The sequence below is a fragment of the Salmo salar genome, chromosome 07 (genome assembly GCF_965601325.2).
Source record: "Salmo salar chromosome 07, fSalSal1, whole genome shotgun sequence".
Classification (NCBI taxonomy): Eukaryota; Metazoa; Chordata; class Actinopteri; order Salmoniformes; family Salmonidae; genus Salmo; species Salmo salar.
Window position 1 is genome coordinate 51681929 of NC_138297.1, and position 24426 is coordinate 51706354.

The 24426-nt window shown below is 43.0% G+C and overlaps 1 protein-coding gene across 1 annotated transcript; it reads left to right on the forward strand.

The window, feature by feature from the left end:
• Positions 1-1484: 1484 nt before the first annotated feature.
• LOC106609485 (synaptotagmin-10-like) lies at positions 1485-23658 on the forward strand. Its single transcript, XM_014208358.3, has 7 exons — positions 1485-1828; positions 3646-4051; positions 11563-12124; positions 15800-15920; positions 17527-17698; positions 22406-22535; positions 23393-23658. Exons 1-7 carry the CDS (start codon positions 1627-1629, stop codon positions 23462-23464), a joined length of 1665 nt encoding a protein of 554 aa, XP_014063833.1. The 5' UTR covers positions 1485-1626; the 3' UTR covers positions 23465-23658.
• Positions 23659-24426: the final 768 nt, after the last annotated feature.

Here is a 24426-nt window from a genome sequence, read left to right on the forward strand (position 1 = left end):
GTTGTTTTCAGTCTAGTGTTTAGTACCTGACGGAACTGTTCAGCTGTCGTTCGTTTCTTGTTTTGTTTTCGTGTTCAATAAAAGTTAAAAATGAGCACTCAACCCGCTGCGCCTTGGTCTACTCCCTTCGACGGCCGTTACAGGAGGACGTCTTTAAAGAATGTAGTTGTAGAATATGCCTGTAGAATGTAAATGTGACTGTAGAATATGGCGAAAGTGGACATTGTGATGAATGCAGCTATCAGTGGGACAGACCATACAGAGAAAGACATAAGAAAGAGACAGACAAACTAAATAATCTCACAAATAGAAATCAGTGCTGTCCTTACACAACCCTTTGGGCACAATCAAGGACATGTTCAGAGAATGTTCCAGTGAAAATTTGTCGGAGAGTGGTACCCTGTCTACCCAATTAGTTGGCAAACCACAGTGATAAATATGACTGCTAGTAAAAATATATTAGATTACACATTAGTATTCAAGCCCTTAGTGCCTAACAGCTGCCTTATCACCCATATTTAAATACTTGCCACTTTTCCTATCAAGACTGCAAAAGATGGTGTGTGTGTGTGTGTGTGTGTGTGAGAAAGAGAGAGCGAGAGAGATGAATGAACAATGTGGGGGCCAGTTCTGCCCATACACCATAGCTCTCAACAGTTTCAGCAAACACTGATGGAGGAAGTTAATTTTTCCCAAGGAGGCTGCTCATTATTAATGTCCTGTTGTCTAGGAGACTGTCTGCCTCTGCCGTTGCCTGAGTGGCACCTTACCTCCTCCTGGTCATGAGCTGTCATTGTGTTGCATTATGGATTCTTGGCAAAGGATCCTACTTTAGCAATTGCATAAATTCATTTATAAGTGAAAACTGCCTCATGTATGTTTCCAAAATATATTAATATTCATGAAAAAAACGACCTTTTCATGGCTCTGTGGCTGTGAAACTGATTGCGTTGTTGCATATGTAATTCACATATTTAAAATGTTGAATTGTACTGGTACTGGCATATTGGATTTCAATTTGTTGTCCCCTGTGACTATTTTGTTGATACTGTTCTTACTTTGCCCTTTCAATATCTGTGGGCTCTTTTGGTAATTCAGCTGGCTAATTAAGATTCTGGTATTAGGTTGATATTAGCATGACTATGTGTTTCTGAAATGAAGATTTGTCCTCTCAAAAATAACTAGTATAATGTAGGCTGAGGAACCTAATGTTTGTTTTTCAACCAAGTTTAATAATTTAAAATAGTATTTGTAGATGTCATTATTGTAAACCTTAGGCACAGGAATAATATTTGGAAGACTATTCAGGCTTCTGCTTGAAATTGTGGGCATTCACAGAAGTAATGTCAAGCTTCACTGGTATTAGTCCACATCTAATGAGGTCAAATAGGCTATTTGTCAGCGCAATAGCGTGCAGTTCCAACACTAAGGTCTTGCTTAACCGGTGCTTCATTCCTATTGGACAGTGGCTGGTGGACACTAAGTGCTGAAGAATCTTTTGTTCAAACACAAGAAGCGCGCTGTAAATCAGTCCCGGCATTGCGCAGTGGATATGGATGTGGACGCCTCGTGCGCTCTGATCTTTGGCGCGGAGAGGCTGCACTCAGCGGCGCGCAAGGTGGCCAAATGAATCACCGCCCACCCGGCTCCTCCAGCGTGCAATGGCTTAACAGAAGAGACATGAGTGTCCGAACGGAGGACAACTTCAGCTTGTGCCAAAGGGCCCTTCAGATCGTTACGGAGCTCTGTCTAGCGGGGCATGTAGATGGGGAGAAATGCTCGGCTATATTTCCCTTGGAAAGCAACATACAAGGTAAAGGGAGCGCAGGTAAATAGGTCAAAAGCAACGTTTTCTTCCTCTCCCTCTCCTTAAAGCTTGCATCCCTCTATTGTGTCATGGTTTGTTTCTCTGGCGATGTCAACCTGCTGCACAAGGTTGTGTGAGAATGATGAGTTGAAACAGTAAAATGTGTGTTAAGTTAAACTTCAGCTTACTCAACTTTCCCTTTGAAGGGCTGCAATATAATCATACAAAATGCGCGACTAAGTATAGGACTAGAATAACTTCTAAGGGAAAAACATGTTTAAAATTTTTAATAATCCTGGAGAGGTTGTGCTGTGTCCTCACGTCGCTTTGAGCCACGCTCAACAGGTGAAACATCTGTGTCTGCGAAGGGAAAAGACTGCACCTGTTGCAGCATCAGTGTACGCTCGTTGTTCCATGTCATTGTGCTTGGTTCTGGCGTGTGCAATCTGATGGTGTGATAGTCTGATTGTGTGTGACCGATAGCTTGTTGGAAGAGGAGATGTGTTCTCAGTGATCTTGCATTCATTCACTCCACCATGCGCCAACTGACCGGCATGTCTGAGATTAGTCATGCTGTTGGTTACCAGTTCATGTTCTAAACATAGATCCCCTTCTGTCAAATAAACCCAGTGATTTGCTTGATAATGTCTTTATCATTGATTTGGCGAAAGTTATATTGTAGCCTACTCATCAGTGCCTTTTGAATTTTATGGTAAGGCTTGGATAAGATGTTGAAACAGTTCTAAATTCTACATTCGTTTTTTTTTTTTGTAGAGTTTACCAGAAATAATAATCTAAATCGTAACAACATGTCATTATTCCCTCTGGGTTGATGTGAGTTGCATAAAACTGTAGCAGTGTTGTTTCTGGTGCAATAATGTCTCTGATTTTGAGTAAAAGCCTAACAGATGGAAATTCAATTGGTCAGTCAGTCAGTCTGTTAGTTTGTTGCTCTTCTAAACTAAATGGAATTAAATCTGTGATAATTACAACACAGTTACACAATGTATTATATTACTTGATGAAGTGATAACTGCCTAGGCCTACCAGCTTGTGTAATTTCCATAGCTACACTTACATGTGCAAACAAACTCAAATGAATTGTAAATCTCAGCAGTCTAGCATGCCTGTTAAAGTTATTAGCCTGAAAAAGAAATACATGGTTTTAGTGTCACTTCATATAAAGTGGACTGATTTTTGTCTATAGATCTGGATTCTTGTTTTCATGTAGGCTATGGCTTAGAGATGGTGAACCACAAAGCATGTGTCCTTGTGAGAGTGAATGAGCAACAGGAGAGAGAATAACACGGAGACAGAACACAGCTAAGAACATGACATCATGCAGTGCAATATCAGTGAGAAAGAACATATCTCCTGCACATTGCAATCCACACACAGGCGTATACTGTAAGATTTTATTTATAAGAAATCATACAATTGTGTAACATGCACACAATGGAATGCATAATGCATTTTGTAATAGCCTGTGGTAAATTTTGGTTTGTGCATAAAGCTTTGAACCATTATATATAGTTGCAGAAGAAGGGATTGTGGTTTCTGAAAGTTGATTTGTCAACTTGATCAAATATGGCCATGAAGAGCTATTTGTCTTTCCTGCCCATGTGAATGTCTTGGAATGAAGCTGTATGACTTTCTAACTTCCTCTGATCTTTACCAAACGAGGGCATTTGCAGCCTCCTCTTTTACAGCTTGCTTTCTCTCTTCTCTTTTTTCTCTTCCATGTTTGTCTGTCACGCTCCGTCCATCGCTTGCCCGTCCTCTCTCTCCCTTTGTCTCTCTTTCTATCTGTCACTGTCGATCTCTGTGGTCGCTCGTAGACATCTCTATCAGTCTCCTTGCTGTTGTCGTGGGTTTCTGTGGACTCGCCCTGTTGGTAGTCTCTCTCTTTGTCTTTTGGAAGCTGTGCTGGCCCATCTGGAGGAGCAAGGCCCTCTCGTCCCACGTCGACAATGGCCCCCGTGTCGGGCTCCCTGAGGCCCCTCCGCCGGCCCCCCTGCCCGTCACACCCCTCCACAAGGTGGCACCAATGGAGGAGGAGATGAAGCCTGTGCCAGTGGTGAAGGTGAACGGGCGTTGCAGCTCTGTGAAGCTGCTAGAGGCAGCCATGAAGATCAGCCAGACATCCCCGGACATCCCTGCCGAGGTGCAGACGGCTCTCAGGGAGAGGCTGGGCCAGCAGGCCAAGATTCAGAGGCAGACCACCGACCCCACCTCGTCCTCCAGGTAACATTATTGGACCTCTCCCAGAGTAGTGTCCCTGTCACTTTCCTGTCTCCAGGTCTTAACATTCTTTTGGTGTACATTTTTGGTTGCACTGGGTCCAAGGATTTCTGTGTTATGTTATGTCATATGCATGCACAGAGCTGTGCACACCTATAGTGAAGGCAGTGGAGGCTGCTCAGGGGAGGACGGCTCATAATAATGGCTGGAACTGAGCAAATGTAATGGCATCAAACACATGGAAACCATGTGTTTGATGTATTTGATAGCATTCCACTTATCCCGCTCGAGCCATTACCACGAACCCGTCCTCCCCATTTAAGGTGCCACCAACCTCCTGTGAGTGAAGATTATGTACATGATGCTTTCAAGCAAATGACAGGTGACATCAAGTGGCAAATGATGACACTTGAACTGTACACATCAAGTATAGCCATGACAAATGTCAATAAGACAGTTCAGGAGAATTTGTGACGAATGACCTTAAAATGGCACAACACGTGCAAACTGGACGCTCAGTAGATGAGCTGAAGGAACATCTCCCATGGTGCTCATCAATGGGGCGACAGCACGCCCCCTTGCTCCTCACACACACAAAAACCCTGTAATCACCCCAGGCCACGTCTTGTGTTGGGCGGGCGTGAGTCACGCTGCCATGGCAACAGCGGTAAGCGACCCCGGTAATGAAACAATCAGCTCCTCTTCTCTTTGTTTTCGGGGACTGTGTTTAAACGAGCGCGTCTGTAATTAGCGCCACCGCAGGTTGAGAACTGATGTGCTGCGAGGCACTCGTCCTACTGAGACCCACTGAGCAGCTGCACTCCATCTCCTGCAGGAAGCCATTATTGACACTTGCTTTAGTTTGTCATTAGGAACGTTGATGCAATTTATCGAGCCTGGCACTTTTCACGAATTACACACTGACGAAGGTGGCAGACAGAGCTAATTAAATAGTGTCTCTCATCACTTTTAGGGTTGAATCTCCCTCAGATGCTTTTGCAAGCTTTTCATCTACGGGAAAAAATAACATAACGAAAGATTCAAAGAAGGGGAGGACTTGTTGTACAGTGGCATGCGAAGGTATTCACCCCCATTGGCATTTTTCCCATTTTGTTGCCTTACAACCTGGAATTAAAATGTATTTTTGGGGGAAATGGAATCATTTGATGTACACAGCATGCCTACCACTTTGAAGATGCAACATCTTTTTTATTGTGAAGCAAACAAGAAATAACACAAAAAAACAGAAAACTTGATCATGCATAACTATTCACCCCCTCAAAGTTAATACTTTGTTGAGCCACCTTTTGCAGAAATTACAGCTGCAAGTCTCTTGGGGTATGTCTCCGCAAGTTTGGCACATCTAGCCACTGGGATCTTTGCCCTTTTTCAAGGCAAAACTGCTCCTTCAAGACGGATGTGTTCCGCTGGTGTACAGCAATCTTTAAGTCATACCACAGATTCTCAATTGGATTGAGGTCTGGGCTTTGGCTAGGCCATTCCAAGACATTTAAATGTTTCCCCTTAAACCACTCGAGTGTTGCTTTAGCAGTATGCTTAGGGTCATTGTCCTGCTGGAAGGTAAACCGCCATTCCAGTCTCAAATCTCTGGAAGACTGAAACAGGTTTCCCGCAAGAATTTCCCTGTATTTAGCGCCATCCATCATTCCTTCAATTCTGACCAGTTTCCCAGTCCCTGCTGATGAAAACATCCCCACAGCATGATGCTGCCATCACCATGCTTCACTGTGGGGATGGTGTTCTCACAGTGATGAGAGGTGTTGGGTTTGTGCCAGACATAGCAATTTCCTTGATAGCCAAAGCTACATTTTATTCTCATCTGACCAGTGTACCTTCTTCTATATGTTTGGGGAGTCTCCCACATGCCTTTTGGCGAACACCTAACGTGTTTGCTTATTATTTTCTTTAAGCAATGGCTTTTTTCTGGCCACTCTTCCGTAAAGCCCAGCTCTGTGGAGTGTACGGCTTAAAGTGGTCCTATGGACAGATACTCCAATCTCCGCTGTGGTGCTTTACAGTTCCTTCAGGGTTATCTTTGGTCTCTTTGTTGCCTCTCTGATTAATGCCCTCCTTGCCTGGTCCGTGAGTTTTGGTGGGCGGCCCTCTCTTGGCAGGTTTGTTGTGGTGCCATATTCTTTCCATTTTTTAATAATGTATTTAATGGTGCTCCGTGGGATGTTCAAAGTTTCAGATATTTTTTATAACCCAACCCTGATCTATACTTCTCCACAACTTTGTCCCTGAGCTGTTTGGAGAGCTCCTTGGTCTTCATGGTGCCGCTTTCTTGGTGGTGCCCCTTGCTTAGTGGTGTTGCAGACTCTGGGGCCTTTCAGAACAGGTGTATATATACTGAGGTCATGTGACAGATCATGTGACACTTAGATTGCACACAGGTGGACTTTATTTAACTAATTATGTAACTTTTGAAGGTAACTGGTTGCGCCAGATCTTATTTAGGGGCTTCATAGCAAAGGGGTGAATACATATGCACGCAGCACTTTTCAAAATTTTTGGACTATTTTGTGTATGTCCATTACATGAAATCCAAATAAAAATCCACATAAATTACAGGTTGTAATGCAGCAAAATAGGAAAAACGCCAAGGGGGATGAATACTTTTGCAAGGCACTGTATGTGATTGAAAAGTATGATCAGTAGAGTTGATGGCAGGTCTATCATCATGTTACTGTTTTTCTCTTGAAAGTATGTTTCCCAGTGCTCTCAGAGTAAGACACTTAAAACATTTTACTGCAGTGGGCTAAATCAGGGTCAGGGTTTGGTAGTCTTATACAAATCTACTTTGAAACAAATGTGTACACATCACACAGATGGTTAGAGGCTTAAAAAAAATAAGACACCTGTACCATGTCAGATATAGATTTGAAATGTATTCAATTTGGAGTTTGCATCCCAATATTACACTTAATATATACATTGTTGAAGACTGAAGTGTAACAAAACAGTTTGACATAGAAACACCAGATTTTCAGCTGTTTTTTTATAATGTTTATTAATTAGGAAATTATGAAAAATAGTAATAACATTTCACCCATGAGGCCACTAGGTCATTTGACTGCAGGAAAGGGCTACGAATATCTAAATATATACAGTGGGGGGAAAAAAGTATTTGATCCCCTGCTGATTTTGTACGTTTGCCCACTTACAAAGAAATGATCATTCTTTAATTTAATGGTAGGTTTATTTGAACAGTAAGAGACAGAATAACAACAACAAAAATCCAGAAAAACGCATGTCAAAAATGTTATAAAATGATTTGCATTTTAATGAGGGAAATAAGTATTTGACCCCTCTGCAAAACATGACTTAGTACTTGGTGGCAAAACCCTTGTTGGCAATCACAGTCAGACGTTTCTTGTAGTTGGCCACCAGGTTTGCACACATCTCAGGAGGGATTTTGTCCCACTCCTCTGTGCAGATCTTCTCCAAGTCATTAAGGTTTCGAGGCTGACGTTTGGCAACTCGAACCTTCAGCTCCCTCCACAAATTGTCTATGGGATTAAGGTCTGGAGATTGGCTAGGCCACTCCAGGACCTTAATGTGCTTCTTCTTGAGCCACTCCTTTGTTGCCTTGGCCGTGTGTTTTGGGTCATTGTCATGCTGGAATACCCATCCACGACCCATTTTCAATACCCTGGCTGAGGGAAGGATGTTCTCACCCAAGATTTGATGGTACATGGCCCCGTCCATCGTCCCTTTGATGCGGTGAAGTTGTCCTGTCGCCTTAGCAGAAAAACACCCCCAAAGCATATTGTTTCCACCTCCATGTTTGACGGTGGATATGGTGTTCTTGGGGTCATAGGCAGCAATCCTCCTCCTCCAAACACGGCGAGTTGAGTTGATGCCAAAGAGCTCCATTTTGGTCTCATCTGACCACAACACTTTCACCAGTTGTCCTCTGAATCATTCAGATGTTCATTGGCAAACGTCAGACGGGCATGTATATGTATTCTTGAGCAGGGGGACCTTGCGGGCGCTGCAGGATTTCAGTCCTTCACTGTGTAGTGTGTTACCAATTGTTTTCTTGGTGACTATGGTCCCAGCTGCCTTGAGATCATTGACAAGATCCTCCCGTGTAGTTCTGGGCTGATTCCTCACCGTTCTCATGATCATTGCAACTCCATGAGGTGAGATCATGAGGTGAGCCCCAGGCCGAGGGATATTGACAGTTCTTTTGTGTTTCTTCCATTTGCGAATAATCGCACCAACTGTTGTCACCTTCTCACCAAGCTGCTTGGCGATGGTCTTGTAGCCCATTCCAGCCTTGTGTACGTCTACAATCTTGTCCCTGACATCCTTGGAGAGCTCTTTGGTCTTGGCCATGGTGGAGAGTTTGGAATCTGATTTATTGATTGCTTCTGTGGAAAGGTGTCTTTTTTACAGGTGCTCCTAATCTCAGCTCGTTACCTGTATAAAAGACACCTGGGAGCCAGAAATCTTTCTGATTGAGAGGGGGTCAAATACTTATTTCCTTCATTAAAATGCAAATCAATTTATAACATTTTTGACATGCGTTTTTCTGGATATTTTTGTTGTTATTGTGTCTCTCACTGTTCAAATAAACCTACCATTAAAATTATAGACTGATCATTTCTTCATCAGTGGGCAAACGTACAAAATCAGCAGGGGATCAAATACTTTTTTCCCCCACTGTATGTATCAGTTCGGCTGAATCTGAAGCACAAATTTTCAATACAAATCATCACAATCACAACACAAGTAAGGACTGCATCTATAGTACACCCAAGTAATTAGGAATAATTTGATGATGATACACTGCATGAAGCATCCATTTTAGGAGACGTGGACAATATATTAATGCGAGACGAGGTGGGAGGAGACGCTTGGTGTCACTCTGGCCTTCAGGGCAAAACGATGAGGATTTGCAACCATGTGACTTGCAGAGTGGGTGATTACCATGGAGAAGAGCAACAGATACATTCTGTTAAAATCGATCCTCTCCAACAGCTACATCAGTATTCACTGCTCATGCATTGTGCAGACACACTCTAAACAAAGGCAAGGGCAAAGTCAGAGAGAGAGAGTCTTGTACAGAATGTACTAGTCTATTCTAATTGTGATTTTCAGACATACCTCCACCAATCTCTGATGAAATGCTACAGAGCAGTATATATCAGTACATCACATCATCATATCTTACATCCATGCACAGCGACAGGTGGTATGAGACTGGAGATTTGTCATGCTGTTTTATTAGTGTACAACATTCCTCCCTACGAGAGATAAAGATTTTTACATTTTCATTGGTTCCTTTTTTACGGGCGGAAACAGAGATCTCGGACACATGCGAGAAGTACCATATTTTGGGGGGGCTCCAGAGTGGCGCAGCTGTCTAAGGCACTCTAGCTCAGTGCTACGTGCTTCACTACAGACCCTGGTTCGATTCCAGGCTGCATCACCACTCGCCATGATTGGGAGTCCTATAGGGTGTCATCCGGGTTAGGGTTTGGCTGGGGTAGGCCTTGATTGTAAATAAGAATGTGTTCTTAACTGACATTTAGCAGATGCTCTTATCCAGAGCAACTTAAAGTAGTGAATGGATACATTTGTGTACTTTTTCTTCATACTAGTCCCCCATGGGAATCAAACCCACAACCCTGGCATTGCAAGCACCATGCTCTACCAACTGAGCCACACAGGCTCAATGTGAGTATTGAGACTGAGAGCCCATCCCTGATCCTATAAGATTGAGAAAGTAGAGGATAGAAAATTGGTTATTTTATGGAAGAAAATAATGAATGTGGCTCTGGAGAAGAAGCGTATGTAGGGAGAGGTAGAGAAAGAGTGAATGTCTTTACTGGAGTTGGGATGGCAGGCCTGCTAAAACTGATTCTGGGTCGGGGCTGACACAACAGAGAGGAATCTTTGGGCAAATGTGGATGAAATCCGTCAGCCTCCTCCATTATCAACTCTTCCAGTGAATACTATTCATCCTCTTGGATGCCATTTACTGAATGTTCTAACAACTGTAGGAATCATGGGAGGTTGTAAATTGATGTCCCTTGTCTGAAGTAATAGGACACCCAAAGTATCCTTCACAAAGAACATTGTGTCTTATTATGTCCCAGAAAATATGTTAGAACATGCAAGCACCTCTTCATATGAGGTTTGAATATAATGTGATGTTTTTTTCATATCCCATATGTGTTATGTTTCCTAGATTTATATAATTTGTACCAATACTAACCATGTCGGATTAATGTGATCTTCTTATTGGCGTCAGTAGGGCGGACAGGGGTTATCAGTTGCTAGGTGACAACCAGGAGAAGTACAGAGCAGTGATTTGCTCAAAGTATGTACATCATTAACAGTACATGGAACTGGGCTCGCAGTATCCCAGGTAATGTTATTTTCCAAAAGAAGTCCTGTGAAAAACAACTCACTCAGTCACGTAGCTTCTGTGCTTCGTAAGAGTTCAACCATAAAGTAACTCCATCACTTCAAACCCAAAGCCAGTAACATCTTTCTCGTTAATGCTGAGAGAATAGCTTGACAACATTAAAGTGTAAAAAAAAAAAAAATCACTAACATTTTCCTATCAACAGTAATGCTAGAACTACAAGATGAAACAAGGAATTGTAAAAACACTTCTGAAGAATAGTAAACTAGTATCATCAACATGAAAAAAGAATAGCAGTCGCACACACAACCATGCATCGTTTGTCTTATGGATGCTGTTGGTTTCCAACATTTCAATAAGAGTAAGATTTAATAACTTCTCTCTCCTGAATCACTAACTATGTTTCCTTTAACTGTTTCCTTAGATTTTTTGGGTCTAAGTGGTTGAAGTGTTCACATTATCCATATAGGAAAATTGACGACAGCTTGTATGCCATCCCACCTATCTGTTTCATGTCTCAGGTAGCCCACAAAAGCCAGCATGAATAGAATGCAAGAAATTACTAATATTTGCCGTATTCTCATTTGCCAATGTATTGCCAAGGTCCATGCCATGGTGAAATTTGCGCTCATGTAGATAATTGGATGGTGAAACTTCCATCCAGCCAACCAGAAAAACAAGGCGATGCAATTCAGGAATTCTTGAAAGTCAGAAGAATCCTTGTCCTGCAAAGAAACATTATTTGAATAGTTGAAAAGGTAGATTTATCCACCAATATGCATTTACAATGAAATGTGGAGTGGAGTTTTATAGTTCTGTGATGACATCACGTGCCGCACATACCTTCAAAATAATTTAGCAAATCATCATTTATTCGAAAAACACAGTTTCCATTATCATTTGCCGCAATAAAGTTAAAAGAAAAATCCACCCTGTCAAACAGATCCAAATGTTGTCAATCTTTAGTACATTTCCATAGCTGCCATTTCCATTACACGTCTCAATGTCGTTGTTTTTTTGCGACATTGCTTTTGTCTAATAACCCTGGGTCAATGGAAACCTGCCTATTGAAAGGTACCAGGAACTATAGATGACTAATGTCCTTTTTCAACAGGCACAATTCATTCCGCCGCCATCTGCCTCGCCAGATGAACGTGACAAGTGTGGACTTCAGCATGGACACGCTCCCCATCCGCCAGTCGTCCACTGTAAGCATCGGCCGCATCAAGCCCGAGCTCTACAAGCAGAAGTCTGTGGACTCCGAGGACGGGACCCAGGAGCCGGTGGAGACGTGCGGTAAGCTGAGCTTCTCCCTGCTCTACGACTACGAGGAACAGGCGCTGGTGGTCACGATCCTCAAGGCCCTGGAACTGCCGGCCAAGGACTTCACTGGCACCTCCGACCCTTACGTCAAGATCTACCTGCTGCCAGAGAGGCAGAAGAAGTTCCAGACGCGTGTCCACCGCAAGACACTCAACCCCACGTTCGACGAGGCCTTCTGCTTCCCCGTGGAGTACGACCAGCTGTGCAACCGCAAACTGCACTTCAGTGTCTACGACTTTGACCGCTTCACCAGCCACGACATGATCGGCGAGGTGGTGGTGGACAACCTCTTCGAGCTTTCCGACCTCTCGAGGGAGGCAGTGGTGTGGAAGGACATTCACGCCGCGACCACGGTGAGTGGGCTGGGCCTCAGCTAGTTGAGATATGTGTAGTACATGGAGGATATCAGTATGTGTGGAGATCATTGGATCAGTAAGTCGTAACTGTTAGTCGCTCTGGATAAGAGCGTCCACTAAATGACTCAAAAATGACTCAATGATGGTGGAGTAGATTTCAGGGTGGAGCTGTGGTCAGTCTGCCGTAGTTAACATTTGCATCATTCCTGATGGGGTTGTGCACTGCACATGATCTGACTTATTTTTGGAAACACTTGACAATGATCTCTCCATTTTCAAGTCTCTGTGAATTAATTGATTGGATGAGGTTTTAAGTCCTGGAATCATCAGCACTGTATCACATGACTGGTAAATTGCATGTGTTGTATAACCCCATTGCCAGGAGCAGTGAATTTACAATCCAAGCACCCACACAACACCTCCAAAAACTGAAGTACACACTGTAGACTTAAATATAGCCATGGGCACAATTCTCCTTTGTTCCTCACCTTTATCCCTTCAAAGACATACTTGGGTATGATAGTGCAGTTTTATCTGAGCCCACATACTTCTTACTACTCGGTAGCGTTATCACAGTTTGTTTACTCAACAGCTTCTGTTTATGAATATTATTGTGTGTTTCGGTGGTATTTATTGTGTCTGATGGTCATGGAGATGGATTAAGGGTTAATTAATCAGTTTATCTCTGAACGGTATACTGTGGAAAACAGAACAAGAGTGGATTAACTTGAAAGGCAGGTTTAGGTGGGTTTAAAGACTGGGTTCTTAGCCATTGGAGGGGGACTGGCTGGGCATTAATGCAGTTAGCCCATGTCAACAGCCATGGTGTTTACTTCAACGTGTAGTTTGTCTCCAGGAAGTTTATACTGTTTGTGTTACATAATGTGTGTGCTGTGTGTGCTGTGAGGAAATTGCACGTTCAAAAGCTTGAGCATCCATACAGACATCAAGTTTACTGCTACTTTGACTGTGGTTGATAGTGTTGAACATGAGAGCAACAATTGAGCTGGGCTATTGAATATGATGTGAGACTTCTTTCAAGATTGCCGACAGGACAGAAGAAAAATTAAGCAATTATTGTAAATATTCAAGTATCTATTTTATCTCCCTACATTGTTGTTGATGGTTAGACATATCTTTTGTCTGGTATTCGGTTGTTATTTATGTCTATCTTGGGATCCTTTTATCTCACCTTCCTGCATTGATTTAGTTTATGTCTCTGGGCAATTACATTGCCTGAATTGCCATCCAACAGAGGGGAATGAGGATAAGGATGTTTGAATGGATAAGGACTCATAGCAAATGCAGTTTGCCATACATTTTATTTTGACAGTGTTTCATTCCACCTTTTTTAATTTACATTAATGAGTGTCCTATTAAAAGTGTCATCCTTTATGGAATGTATTTGGCGACGATCATTTATGGTGACTTTACTCATCACCGTCTGACAACAATTAATTGATTATTCTTGAGAGAAACTTGTTTTCCTGATGTTACAGACCTCTATCATGTGCTCTGGTGTACCAAAGTAATGTGTACTTTGTGTTGCCTCCTTCCTTGAATTCTCTAAAAAACGAGTGTGCAACTACATATGAACAGAAAAAAACACAAGAAATTCAGAGGTTAGCCTAATTCGAAAAACCCTCTGTGTATTTACACCTCAAGCAATTTTCTATTTAATGTGGAAGCAAAATTGCATGAAAGTAATTTGCCACAACAAATTACATTACATTCAGCTGAAGATTGTATGTATTGTATTTCAGAACCTAATTTCCCTGGGCTAGATTGATGTATTTTTATGCATGTGACCTTTTGTGTCAATAGCATGGGTAGAAACAAGGCAGGGAAATGGGAGGGGGGTCAATGCCAAAAACAACCCCCCCCCCCCTCGCCTATGAGGGTCACGGTTTGATGAGACGTTGAGTTTTTCCCGCCTTGCAGCTGTTTGTGTGGGTGTCCATGCTGAGATTGACAGTAGGGGACACAAAGGCAGTTGGACCCCACAATGGTTAGGTGGGTGGGGGTGGTGCTTTGGAACACACCATGGTTGGAGGGCTGGGGGGGGGGTATTCACGCTCTGTTATGATGTGCAGAACATCTGCTGAATGGCCAGAGGAGCTGGGTTTGGGAAGTCCTATTGGCTGTATGTGAGATCTTCTAGGACTGGGAAGACATCCTCTGTTTCATATGTTACATTGTTATTGTGAAACTCCTGCATGTCAATACATTGATGACACTGGTAGACTTTGCGCAAACGTATCTCAAGTAAGGATTCTGTCCATGGAGAGCAACTCTTATGCCACCCTTATTCTAAGTGTATTTTTGTATGGTGACATTCTGCAAGAATACACAGCTATATTTCTAACTACAGTCTTAGAAAATAAGGTGCTATCTAGAACCTAAAAGAGTTCTGCGGCTGTCCCCATAGGAGAACTCTTTGAAGAACCCTTTTTGGTACCAGGTAGAACCATTTATGTTCCAGGTAGAACCCTACTGGGTTATATGGAACCCAAAAGACTTTTACCTAGAACCAAATAGGGTTCAACCAGGAACCAATAAGGGTTATCATATGGGGACAGCCAAAGAACCATTTTGGAACCCTTTTTTGTAAGAGTGTATGTAAACACACTAAACAAACATCAGGGCACTAGTGAGATGCCTCCCAGTCAGTCCTCCTGTGTTCACTGGTTGGCCAATCAAATCTTATCTCTGGAGTGCCACCTTAGGGGACTTTTTTTTAACTCCGATTAGGTATCAATACAAGCACACCACGTCAGTACATCAAGTAATGTTCTTCTCTTTCAAGTCAGACCATCTGATGCTCTTTGCTCAAACTACAGTAGTGCTCCAGTCTAAACTAATCCATAAACTCATTGTATTGAGGTGATTCCTCAAGACACTAGAACCAAAAAAGACCATTACTTTGGGGATTTTCACAAAATGTAATCCATAGAATTGGTCCTTTGGAGGAAGAATTGTTGACATATTTGACATTTGTATCAGGTTGTTAGCTAGCTAGCTAATGAGGTAACATGACTGAACAAGGTGTTAACAGCCCGTGAGTAGTTTAAGAATGACCCACAACATCTGCCCAGGTGTTGCCGACGGATGCCAGATCATTCAATGTCGCACCGGTAATATGGGTCAAAACATTTGAATGGTTTGGGCTAGACACAAACAGTTTTCGCTGTAGTAATGGTTCAACCAACACAGTCACAAATATCTAGGGCACTCGGAAACAGTGGAACAGCGAAGCCTAATCATTACAACAATTATTATCTAGCAGATTTTTTTCGATGCGCACCGGGGCTCCCAAATTAAAATTAGCACAGCAAAATATTTAGAAGTGGTAGCGCTTTAAAACCCTGAATGTGACCAATCACAGTCCTCATTTTACTCATATTTTTGTACATCCTGCGAAATCACTAGCCGAGGGCGACCATTTTGAATACACATTCACTCTGCTGGTAATGCTTACAAATTAGATTTGTTCTAGTTTCGTGATGAATCACCCATTGTAAGAAAATCTATATGTTCTTTCTCAGTTTTGAGGACACCTCTGGGTGTTCATACTTTGTCTAAAGCAATTTGGGCTAATTGCTTTCTTAAAAGAGTTATTCTACAGCAACAGTGCCCTTTCCTTGATGCAGTATTCTCCTTGTCTTTCTCCAGGAGAGTGTGGATCTGGGCGAGATCATGTACTCTCTATGCTACCTGCCCACAGCAGGACGGATGACACTGACCGTCATCAAGTGCCGGAACCTCAAAGCCATGGACATCACTGGCTCCTCAGGTAACAACCACAGCAACAAGACAAAACTTGCAGCCATTTAGGCTGGGCTTTAAAACATGATGGTTCTCCAAATAACAATGAGGGACGACTGTAAAGCTCTAAAGGAGCAAGCAATGAATCAGAAGGCATAGTTACGTGAGGCAACATGCTGTGCCTTAGATAAGAGTAGGCAGGAAGATACTTCTTTCATGTGTTGTCACTGTTTGTGATGAAAATGTAATAGAAGATACATTTGACTTACCTTGTCAAAAAAATATCACTGAATTTAGCCAAACTGAATAATTCAATTTTGCCATCAGTAGCTGTGCGTGGATAAAATCACTGAGCAAGCCAAGCCAGTAAAAAAGCCGTATGGCAACCTATGCTGTGATAATTGCATTGTTTGCTCTATAACCCATTCATTCATACACCACCATGATATACAAAAGGCCGTGACAACAGTCACACAGTGGCGGAAAAAAATCAACTACACATATGTTAGTTTCATCATAAAACCGGAGAGCAACATCTGTCCGGTGAAGTCCAGGAAGCAAATATTGCATGTAACAAACAGTTCTATCACCTGCAGCATGATCAAGCAACTTAATGTTTTCGACAGTTATGAAACAACTAGTGATTTAGAACCACGGAGTTACCGCAAGTCAGCACAAAGACAACGGGAGCACTGCCTCCACTGTTCCAGCACCATTTATACTGAAACATTTAAATATCATCCAATCAACAAGGCTATATATGCTTAGTTTAATAATAGTTTAATATACTGAAAACCAACTTAAAGATACCAAAAACAATTTAGTCCAATCAATGTTGCTAAATATCATGTAGCAGTCCATGGTATGTATTTCTGTCTGTGTGTGTGTATGTGTGTGTGTGTGTGTGTACGTGCATGTGCGCGCAAGTTAAACAAAACATTTTGACTCACCCTACTTGTAGACTAGTTGAACACCAATTAGGGTTGATTGGCAGGAACCCGGTTACCGAGATTTACCGCCCAAGGATGGAACATTTATTCTCAGGATGGAACATTTGAAAAATACAGAGAAAATATGCAACCCTAACTCCAATGCCATCCTCCTCTCTTTCATGTTGGCAAAATGGTCTATGGCTCTGTCATAAAGTACACTTTTAATTTTTATTGTCATAGGCTACCTAGCTAAAATGCTTGCTAGCCTAACTTCCTAGCATTGGCAACAATGAACTACTAGGCTACATATTGAACTTCAGTAGTCTCAGGTCAGTGGCACAACGTATTCATTTATAGTTAGATTAAAATGGCCTTCATAATCAGTGACCTGTACAGAGTCCAAATCCCCATCTCCCCAACATGTTATAGTCTTTTGGTCCAGACAGCATCAGAAACATGGGCTACACATACTGAGACAGAAAGGTGCTGTTTTCCTATCTCGGATGATTTCTCCAGTGAGATTCAGCCACTTGCGAATTGATGGAAAATTATGAAAACACAGAGAGAGACGAAAGATAAATGATTTATATATCTTTTTTTTTATTGGTCAAATATTTGGGGAAGCCTGAATACACCCCACTGGTTGCCTTTACCTGCAATCTACATGACTGACTTCATGGAGATGCTATTTGTGGCACACAGATCCCTATGTAAAGGTTTCCCTGCTCTGTGATGGACGGAGACTGAAGAAGCGGAAAACTACCACCAAGAAAAGCACACTGAACCCGGTGTACAACGAGGCCATCATCTTTGACATCCCCCCAGAGAACGTGGAACAGGTCAGCCTGTCCATCATGGTGATGGACTATGACCGGTGAGTGAAACCATACAACACAACACCCACAATTCAACACATATGGTGGTTATAAGCATGTTTGTACAGTACACACATACACTGAGTATATAAAACATTAACAACACCTGGTCTTTCCAACACATAGACTGATCAGGTGAATCCAGGTGAAAGCTATGATCTCTTATTGATGTCACTTGTTAAGTCCACTTCAATCAGTGTAGATGAAGGGGAGGAGACAGCTTAAAGGATTGTTAAGCCTTGAGACAATTTTTATTTTATTTATTTCACTTTTATTTAACCAGGTAGGCAAGTTGAGAACAAGTTCTCATTTACAATTGTGACCTGGCCAAGATAAAGCAAAGCAGTTTGACACATACAACCACACAGAGTTGCACATGGAGTAAAACAAACATACAGTCAATAATACAGTAGAAAAATAAGTCTATATACAGTGTGAGCAAATGAGGTGAGATAAGGGAGGTAAAGGCAAAAAAAGGCCATGGTGGCGAAGCACACACAATATAGCAAGTAAAACACTGAAATGGTAGATTTGCAGTGGAAGAAAGTGCAAAGTAGAAATAGAAATAATGGGGTGCAAAGGAGCAAAATAAATAAATAAATACAGTAGGGGAAGGGGTAGTTGTTTGGGCTAAATTATAGATGGGCTATGTACAGGTGCAGGAAGCTGCTCTGACAGCTGGTGCTTAAAGCTAGTGAGGGAGATAAGTGTTTACAGTTTCAGAGATTTTTGTAGTTCGTTCCAGTCATTGGCAGCAGAGAACTGGAAGGAGAGGCGGCCGAAGGAGGAATTGGCTTTGGGGGTGACCAGTGAGATATACCTGCTGGAGCGCGTGCTACAGGTGGGTGCTGCTATGGTGACCAGCAAGCTGAGATAAGGGGGGACTTTACCTAGCAGGGTCTTGTAGATGACCTGGAGCCAGTGGGTTTGGCGACGAGTATGGAGCGAGGGCCAGCCAACGAGAGCGTACAGGTCGCAGTGGTGGGTAGTATATGGGGCGTTGGTGACAAAACGGATGGCACTGTGATAGACTGCATCCAATTTATTGAGTAGGGTATTGGAGGCTATTTTGTAAATGACATCGCCGAAGTCGAGGATCGGTAGGATGGTCAGTTTTACGAGGGTATGTTTGGCAGCATAAGTGAAGGATGCTTTGTTGCGAAATAGGAAGCCAATTCTAGATTTAACTTTGGATTGGAGATGTTTGATGTGAGTCTGGAAGGAGCGTTTACAGTCTAACCAGACACCTAGGTATTTGTAGTTGTCCACATATTCTAAATCAGAACTGTCCAGAGTAGTGATGCTGGATGGGCAGACAGGTGCAGGCAGCGATCGGTTGAAGAGTTTGCATTTAGTTTTACTTGTATTTAAGAGCAATTGGAGGCCACGGAAGGAGAGTTGTATGGCATTGAAGCTCGTCTGGAGGGTTGTTAACACAGTGTCCAAAGAAGGGCCAGAAGTATACAGAATGGTATTGTCTGCGTAGAGGTGGATCAGAGACTCACCAGCAGCAAGAGCGACATCATTGATGTATACAGAGAAGAGAGTCGCCCAAGAATTGAACCCTGTGGCACCCCCATAGAGACTGCCAGAGGTCCGGACAACAGGCCCTCCGATTTGACACACTGAACTCTATCAGAGAAGTAGTTGGTGAACCAGGCGAGGCAATCATTTGAGAAACCAAGACTATTGAGTCTGCCGATGAGGATGTGGTGATTGACAGAGTCGAAAGCCTTGGCCAGGTCAATGAATATGGCTGCACAGTATTGTTTCTTATCGATGGCGGTTAAGATATCATTTAGGACCTTGAGCGTGGCTGAGGTGCACCCATGACCAGCTCTGAAACCAGATTGCATAGCGGAGAAGGTGTGGTGGGATTCGAAATGGTCGGTAATCTGTTTGTTGACTTGGCTTTCGAAGACCTTAGAAAGGCAGGGTAGGATAGATATAGGTCTGTAGCAGTTTGGGTCAAGAGTGTCCCCCCCTTTGAAGTGCGGGATGACCGCAGCTGCTTTCCAATCTTTGGGAATCTCAAACGACACGAAAGAGAGGTTGAACAAGCTAGTAATAGGGTTTGCAACAATTTCGGCAGATAATTTTAGAAAGAAAGGGTCCAGATTGTCTAGCCTGGCTGATTTGTAGGTGTCCAGATTTTGCAGCTCTTTCAGAACATCAGCTGACTGGATTTGTGAGAAGGAGAAATGGGGAAGGCTTGGGCGAGTTGCTGTGGGGGGTAGAGTGCTGTTGACCGGGGTAGGGGTAGCCAGGTGGAAAGCCAGCCGTAGAAAAATGCTTATTGAAATTCTCAATTATAGTGGATTTATCGGTGGTGACAGAGTTTCCTATCCTCAGTGCATTGGGCAGCTGGGAGGAGATGCTCTTGTTCTCCATGGACTTTACAGTGTCCCAGAAATGTTTGAGTTTGTGTTGCAGGAAGCAAATTTCTGCTTGAAAAAGCTAGCCTTAGCTTTTCTAACTGCCTGTGGTTTCTAACTTCCCTGAAAAGTTGCATATCACGGGGGCTGTTCGATGCTAATGCAGAACGCCACAGGATGCTTTTGTGTTGGTTAAGGGCAGTCAGGTCTGGAGAGAACCAAGGGCTATATCTGTTCCTGGTTCTACATTTCTTGAATGGGGCATGCTTATTTAAGATGGTGAGGAAGGCATTTAAAAAAAATAACCAGGCATCCTCTACTGACGGGATGAGGTCAATATCCTTCCAGGAAACCCGGGCCAGGTTGATTAGAAAGGCCTGCTCGCTGAAGTGTTTCAGGGAGCGTTTGACAGTGATGAGTGGAGGTCGTTTGACCGCTGACCCATTACGGATGCAGGCAATGAGGCAGTGATCGCTGAGATCTTGGTTGAAAACAGCAGAGGTGTATTTAGAGGGCAAGTTGGGTAGGATGATATCTATGAGGGTGCCCGTGTTTACGGCTTTGGGGTGGTACCTGGTAGGTTCATTGATCATTTGTGTGAGATTGAGGGCATCAAGCTTAGATTGTAGGATGGCTGGGGTGTTAAGCATGTCCCAGTTTAGGTCACCTAGCAGCACGAGCTCTGAAGATAGATGGGGGGCAATCAGTTCACATATGGTGTCCAGAGCACAGCTGGGGTCAGAGGGTGGTCTATAGCAGGCAGCAACGGTGAGAGACTTGTTTTTAGAGAGGTGGATTTTTAAAAGTAGAAGTTTAAATTGTTCGGGTACAGACCTGGATAGTAGGACAGAACTCTGCAGGCTCTCTCTGCAGTAGATTGCAACACCGCCCCCTTTGGCCGTTCTATCTTGTCTGAAAATGTTGTCGGTAGGGATGGAGATTTCAGAGTTTTTGGTGGTCTTCCTAACCCAGGATTCAGACACGGCTAGGACATCCGGGTTGGCAGAGTGTGCTAAAGCAGTGAATAAAACAAACTTAGGGAGGAGGCTTCTAATGTTAACATGCATGAAACCAAGGCTATTACGGTTACAGAAGTCATCAAAAGAGAGCGCCTGGGGAATAGGAGTGGAGCTAGGCACTGCAGGGCCTGGATTCACCTCTACATCGCCAGAGGAACAGAGGAGGAGTAGGTTAAGGGTACGGCTAAAAGCTATGAGAATTGGTCGTCTAGGACGTCCGGAACAGAGAGTAAAAGGAGCAGGTTTCTGGGGGCGATAAAATAGCTTCAAGGTATAATGTACAGGCAAAGGTATGGTAGGATGTGAATACAGTGGAGGTAAACCTAGGCATTGAATGATGATGAGAGAGATATTGTCTCTAGAAACATCATTGAAACCAGGTGATGTCATCGCATGTGTGGGTGGTGGAACTGAAAGGTTGGATAAGGTATAATGAGCAGGGCTAGAGGCTCTACAGTGAAATAAGCCAATAAACACTAACCAGAACAGCAATGGACATTAAGGAGAGGCATGCTTAGCCGAGTGATCATAAGGGTCCAGTGAGTAATGAGGTTGGTTGGGGTCACTGCGATTCAGACAGCAAGCCGGGCCATGGGTAGCAAGCTGGCAGAAGATGGTCTGTTTTTTTTTAGACATGGATGTGTGCCATTTAGAGGGTGAAAAGGCAAGGCAAAAGATTTAAGTGCATTTGAACAGGGTATGGTAGTAGGTGCCAGGCGCACCGGTTTGTGTTAAGAACTGCAATGCTGCTGGGTTTTTCACTCTCAACAGTTTCCTGTGTGTATCAAGTATGGTCCACCACCCAATGGACATCCAGCCAACTTGACATAACTGTGAGAAACATTGGAGTGAACATGGGCCAGCATGCCTGTGGAACGCTTTTGACACTTTTTAGAGTCCCTGACGAATTGAGGCTGTTCTGAGTGCTACAGAGGGGGTGGGGGGTTGCAACTCAATATTAAGAAGGTGTTCTTAATGTTTGGTATACTCAGTGTATATAGTCAACAAACAAGTACTATTTTTTTTACATTTGCATCAAAGGAGGAAGGAAGAATGAGTAAGGTTCTAACTTTGAGTTGAACTTGATCTGAGGTGAACTTCATCAACAGAACTTTTCACTCAAATCCTGCAAGCGTCGCTACACAATATAATCATGACCACTTTCCAGAATGCTCAGGAGCCACATAATTCACTGTAATTATCAAACCTAGGTTTAGAATTATTTCATCAAACTAGCACTCAGCTTTTAGGTGTCATATATTTTTTTGTGCACTCAAGATATTGTGTATGTGTGTGTGCGTAATGTCCACAGGGTGGGCCACAACGAGGTGATAGGTGTGTGTCGGACGGGGCCAGATGCTGAGGGCCTGGGGAGGTACCACTGGAACGAGATGCTGGCCTACCCACGCAAGCCCATTACGCACTGGCATGCCCTGGGAGAGGTAGAGGACTGTTCGTTTTTTTCCTTCAAAGTAAGAGGAGGTGCAAGTCAATTGCAGGACTTTCCAGAGCTCCCACAATGCTTCGCTGCATCACTCTGGTTTTCTGAGAGAGCAGATAAAGCCAGAGGTTTTGCAGCCAATCATAGAGCTTGGGGAAATAACCCTGTCAATTTCAACAGAGATGTGTAATAGTGCAGCATGACAAAGATGCAAGGATGTTGTCTGTACTAGAACAAAGACCGATTTGATTCTAGAAACTTAAGGGCTAGTTTGAACTAGAAGCATTTAAAGTAATTGGAGAGTTGGTGCCTTGATATCCACCCAGGATGGTTGGATGGGGGCACTGGCTCAATTTTTATGGTGTATTTCCATAACTGGAGACCACATATTATAGTGGTGGGCCATTCCTTTTCCTTGCTCTTCAGGAGTAGTAGAGAATGGAAGTTTTAATAGCACAATCTATAAACAATCTATGAACACAAGACGATATCCTTGAAAAATGCATGAATCATTCCGATCTTTATTTTCCGGAGAAATCCTTATTGACAGAAGAGTAGTTGAATTTAGACCCATCGGTTGCATAGGGGAAAGGCTTCCCCTTGTGGTTGTGCATTCAACAAAGAGCCTTGTCATTCTATTTAGCTTGAACAAAGAAACAAGAATTGGAGGAATACTCGGCATATAACATGGCGTTCCTCGATATCTAAAATACCTGTAGGATAAAAATCTATTGTTAATGCTTTCTTGAATCCAGGTACTTTAGAAAATTGATATTTAAACACAAACCAACAGCAGCTTTGGAGACCTAGCCAACTCTTGTTGAACTAACCCTTGTTAATTGTCTGTTTTGTCCACAGTGGCCAGGAAGAGCGACAAGCTTTGAGAGCCAGGGGTCTTGTCCTTCCCCCAAACCTCCACAAACTCCATAGGAAATGCAAATGGAACCATATGACCTGATAGCAGATTAACTAGATGTGTACAGCTGTAGTAACCACAATTCTGTCACTTAAAGACAGAAATGTCCAGTGCCAATGTCGACTCATCCAGATGACAGCATTATACACTACCTTTCAAAAGTTTGGGGTCACTTAGAAATGGCCTGTTTTTTTAAAAGAAAAGCAAATATTTTGCCCATTAAAATAACATCAAATTGATCAGAAATACAGTGTAGACATTGTTCATGTTGTAAATGACTATTGTAGCTGGAAACGGCTGATTTTTAATGGAAGATCTACATAGGCGTACAGAGGCCCATTAGCAGCAACCATCACGCCTGTATTCCAATGGCACGTTGTGTTAGCTAATCCAAGTTTATCATTTTAAAAGGCTTCATTAAATAGTGCCCCGCAAAAAAACACCAGTCTCAACGTCAACAGTGAAGAGGTGACTCCGGGATGCTGGCCTTCTAGGCAGAGTTCCTCTGTCCAGTGTCTGTGTTCTTTTGCCCATCTTAATGTTTTATTTTTATTGGCCAGTCTGAGATATGGCTTTTTCTTTTCAACTCTGCCTAGAAGGCCAGCATCCCAGAGTCGCCTCTTCACTGCTGACGTTGAGACTGGTGTTTTGCGGGTACTATTTAATGAAGCTGCCAGTTGAGGACTTGTGAGGCGTCTGTTTTTCAAACTAGACACTCGAATGTACTTGTCCTCTTGCTCAGTTGGCCCCGGGGCCTCCCACTCCTCTTTCTATTCTGGTTAGAGCCAGTTTGCGCAGTTCTGTGAAGGGAGTAGTACACAGAGTTGTACGAGATTGTCACAGGCGTCGATGAACGGTGACCAAAATGCAGCGGGTATAGTGCTCATCTTTCTTCTTTATTTGAAAGAACACTCAAAACAAAATAAGCAGACGACGAAACAGTTCCATAAGGCACACAGGCTATACAGAAAATAAC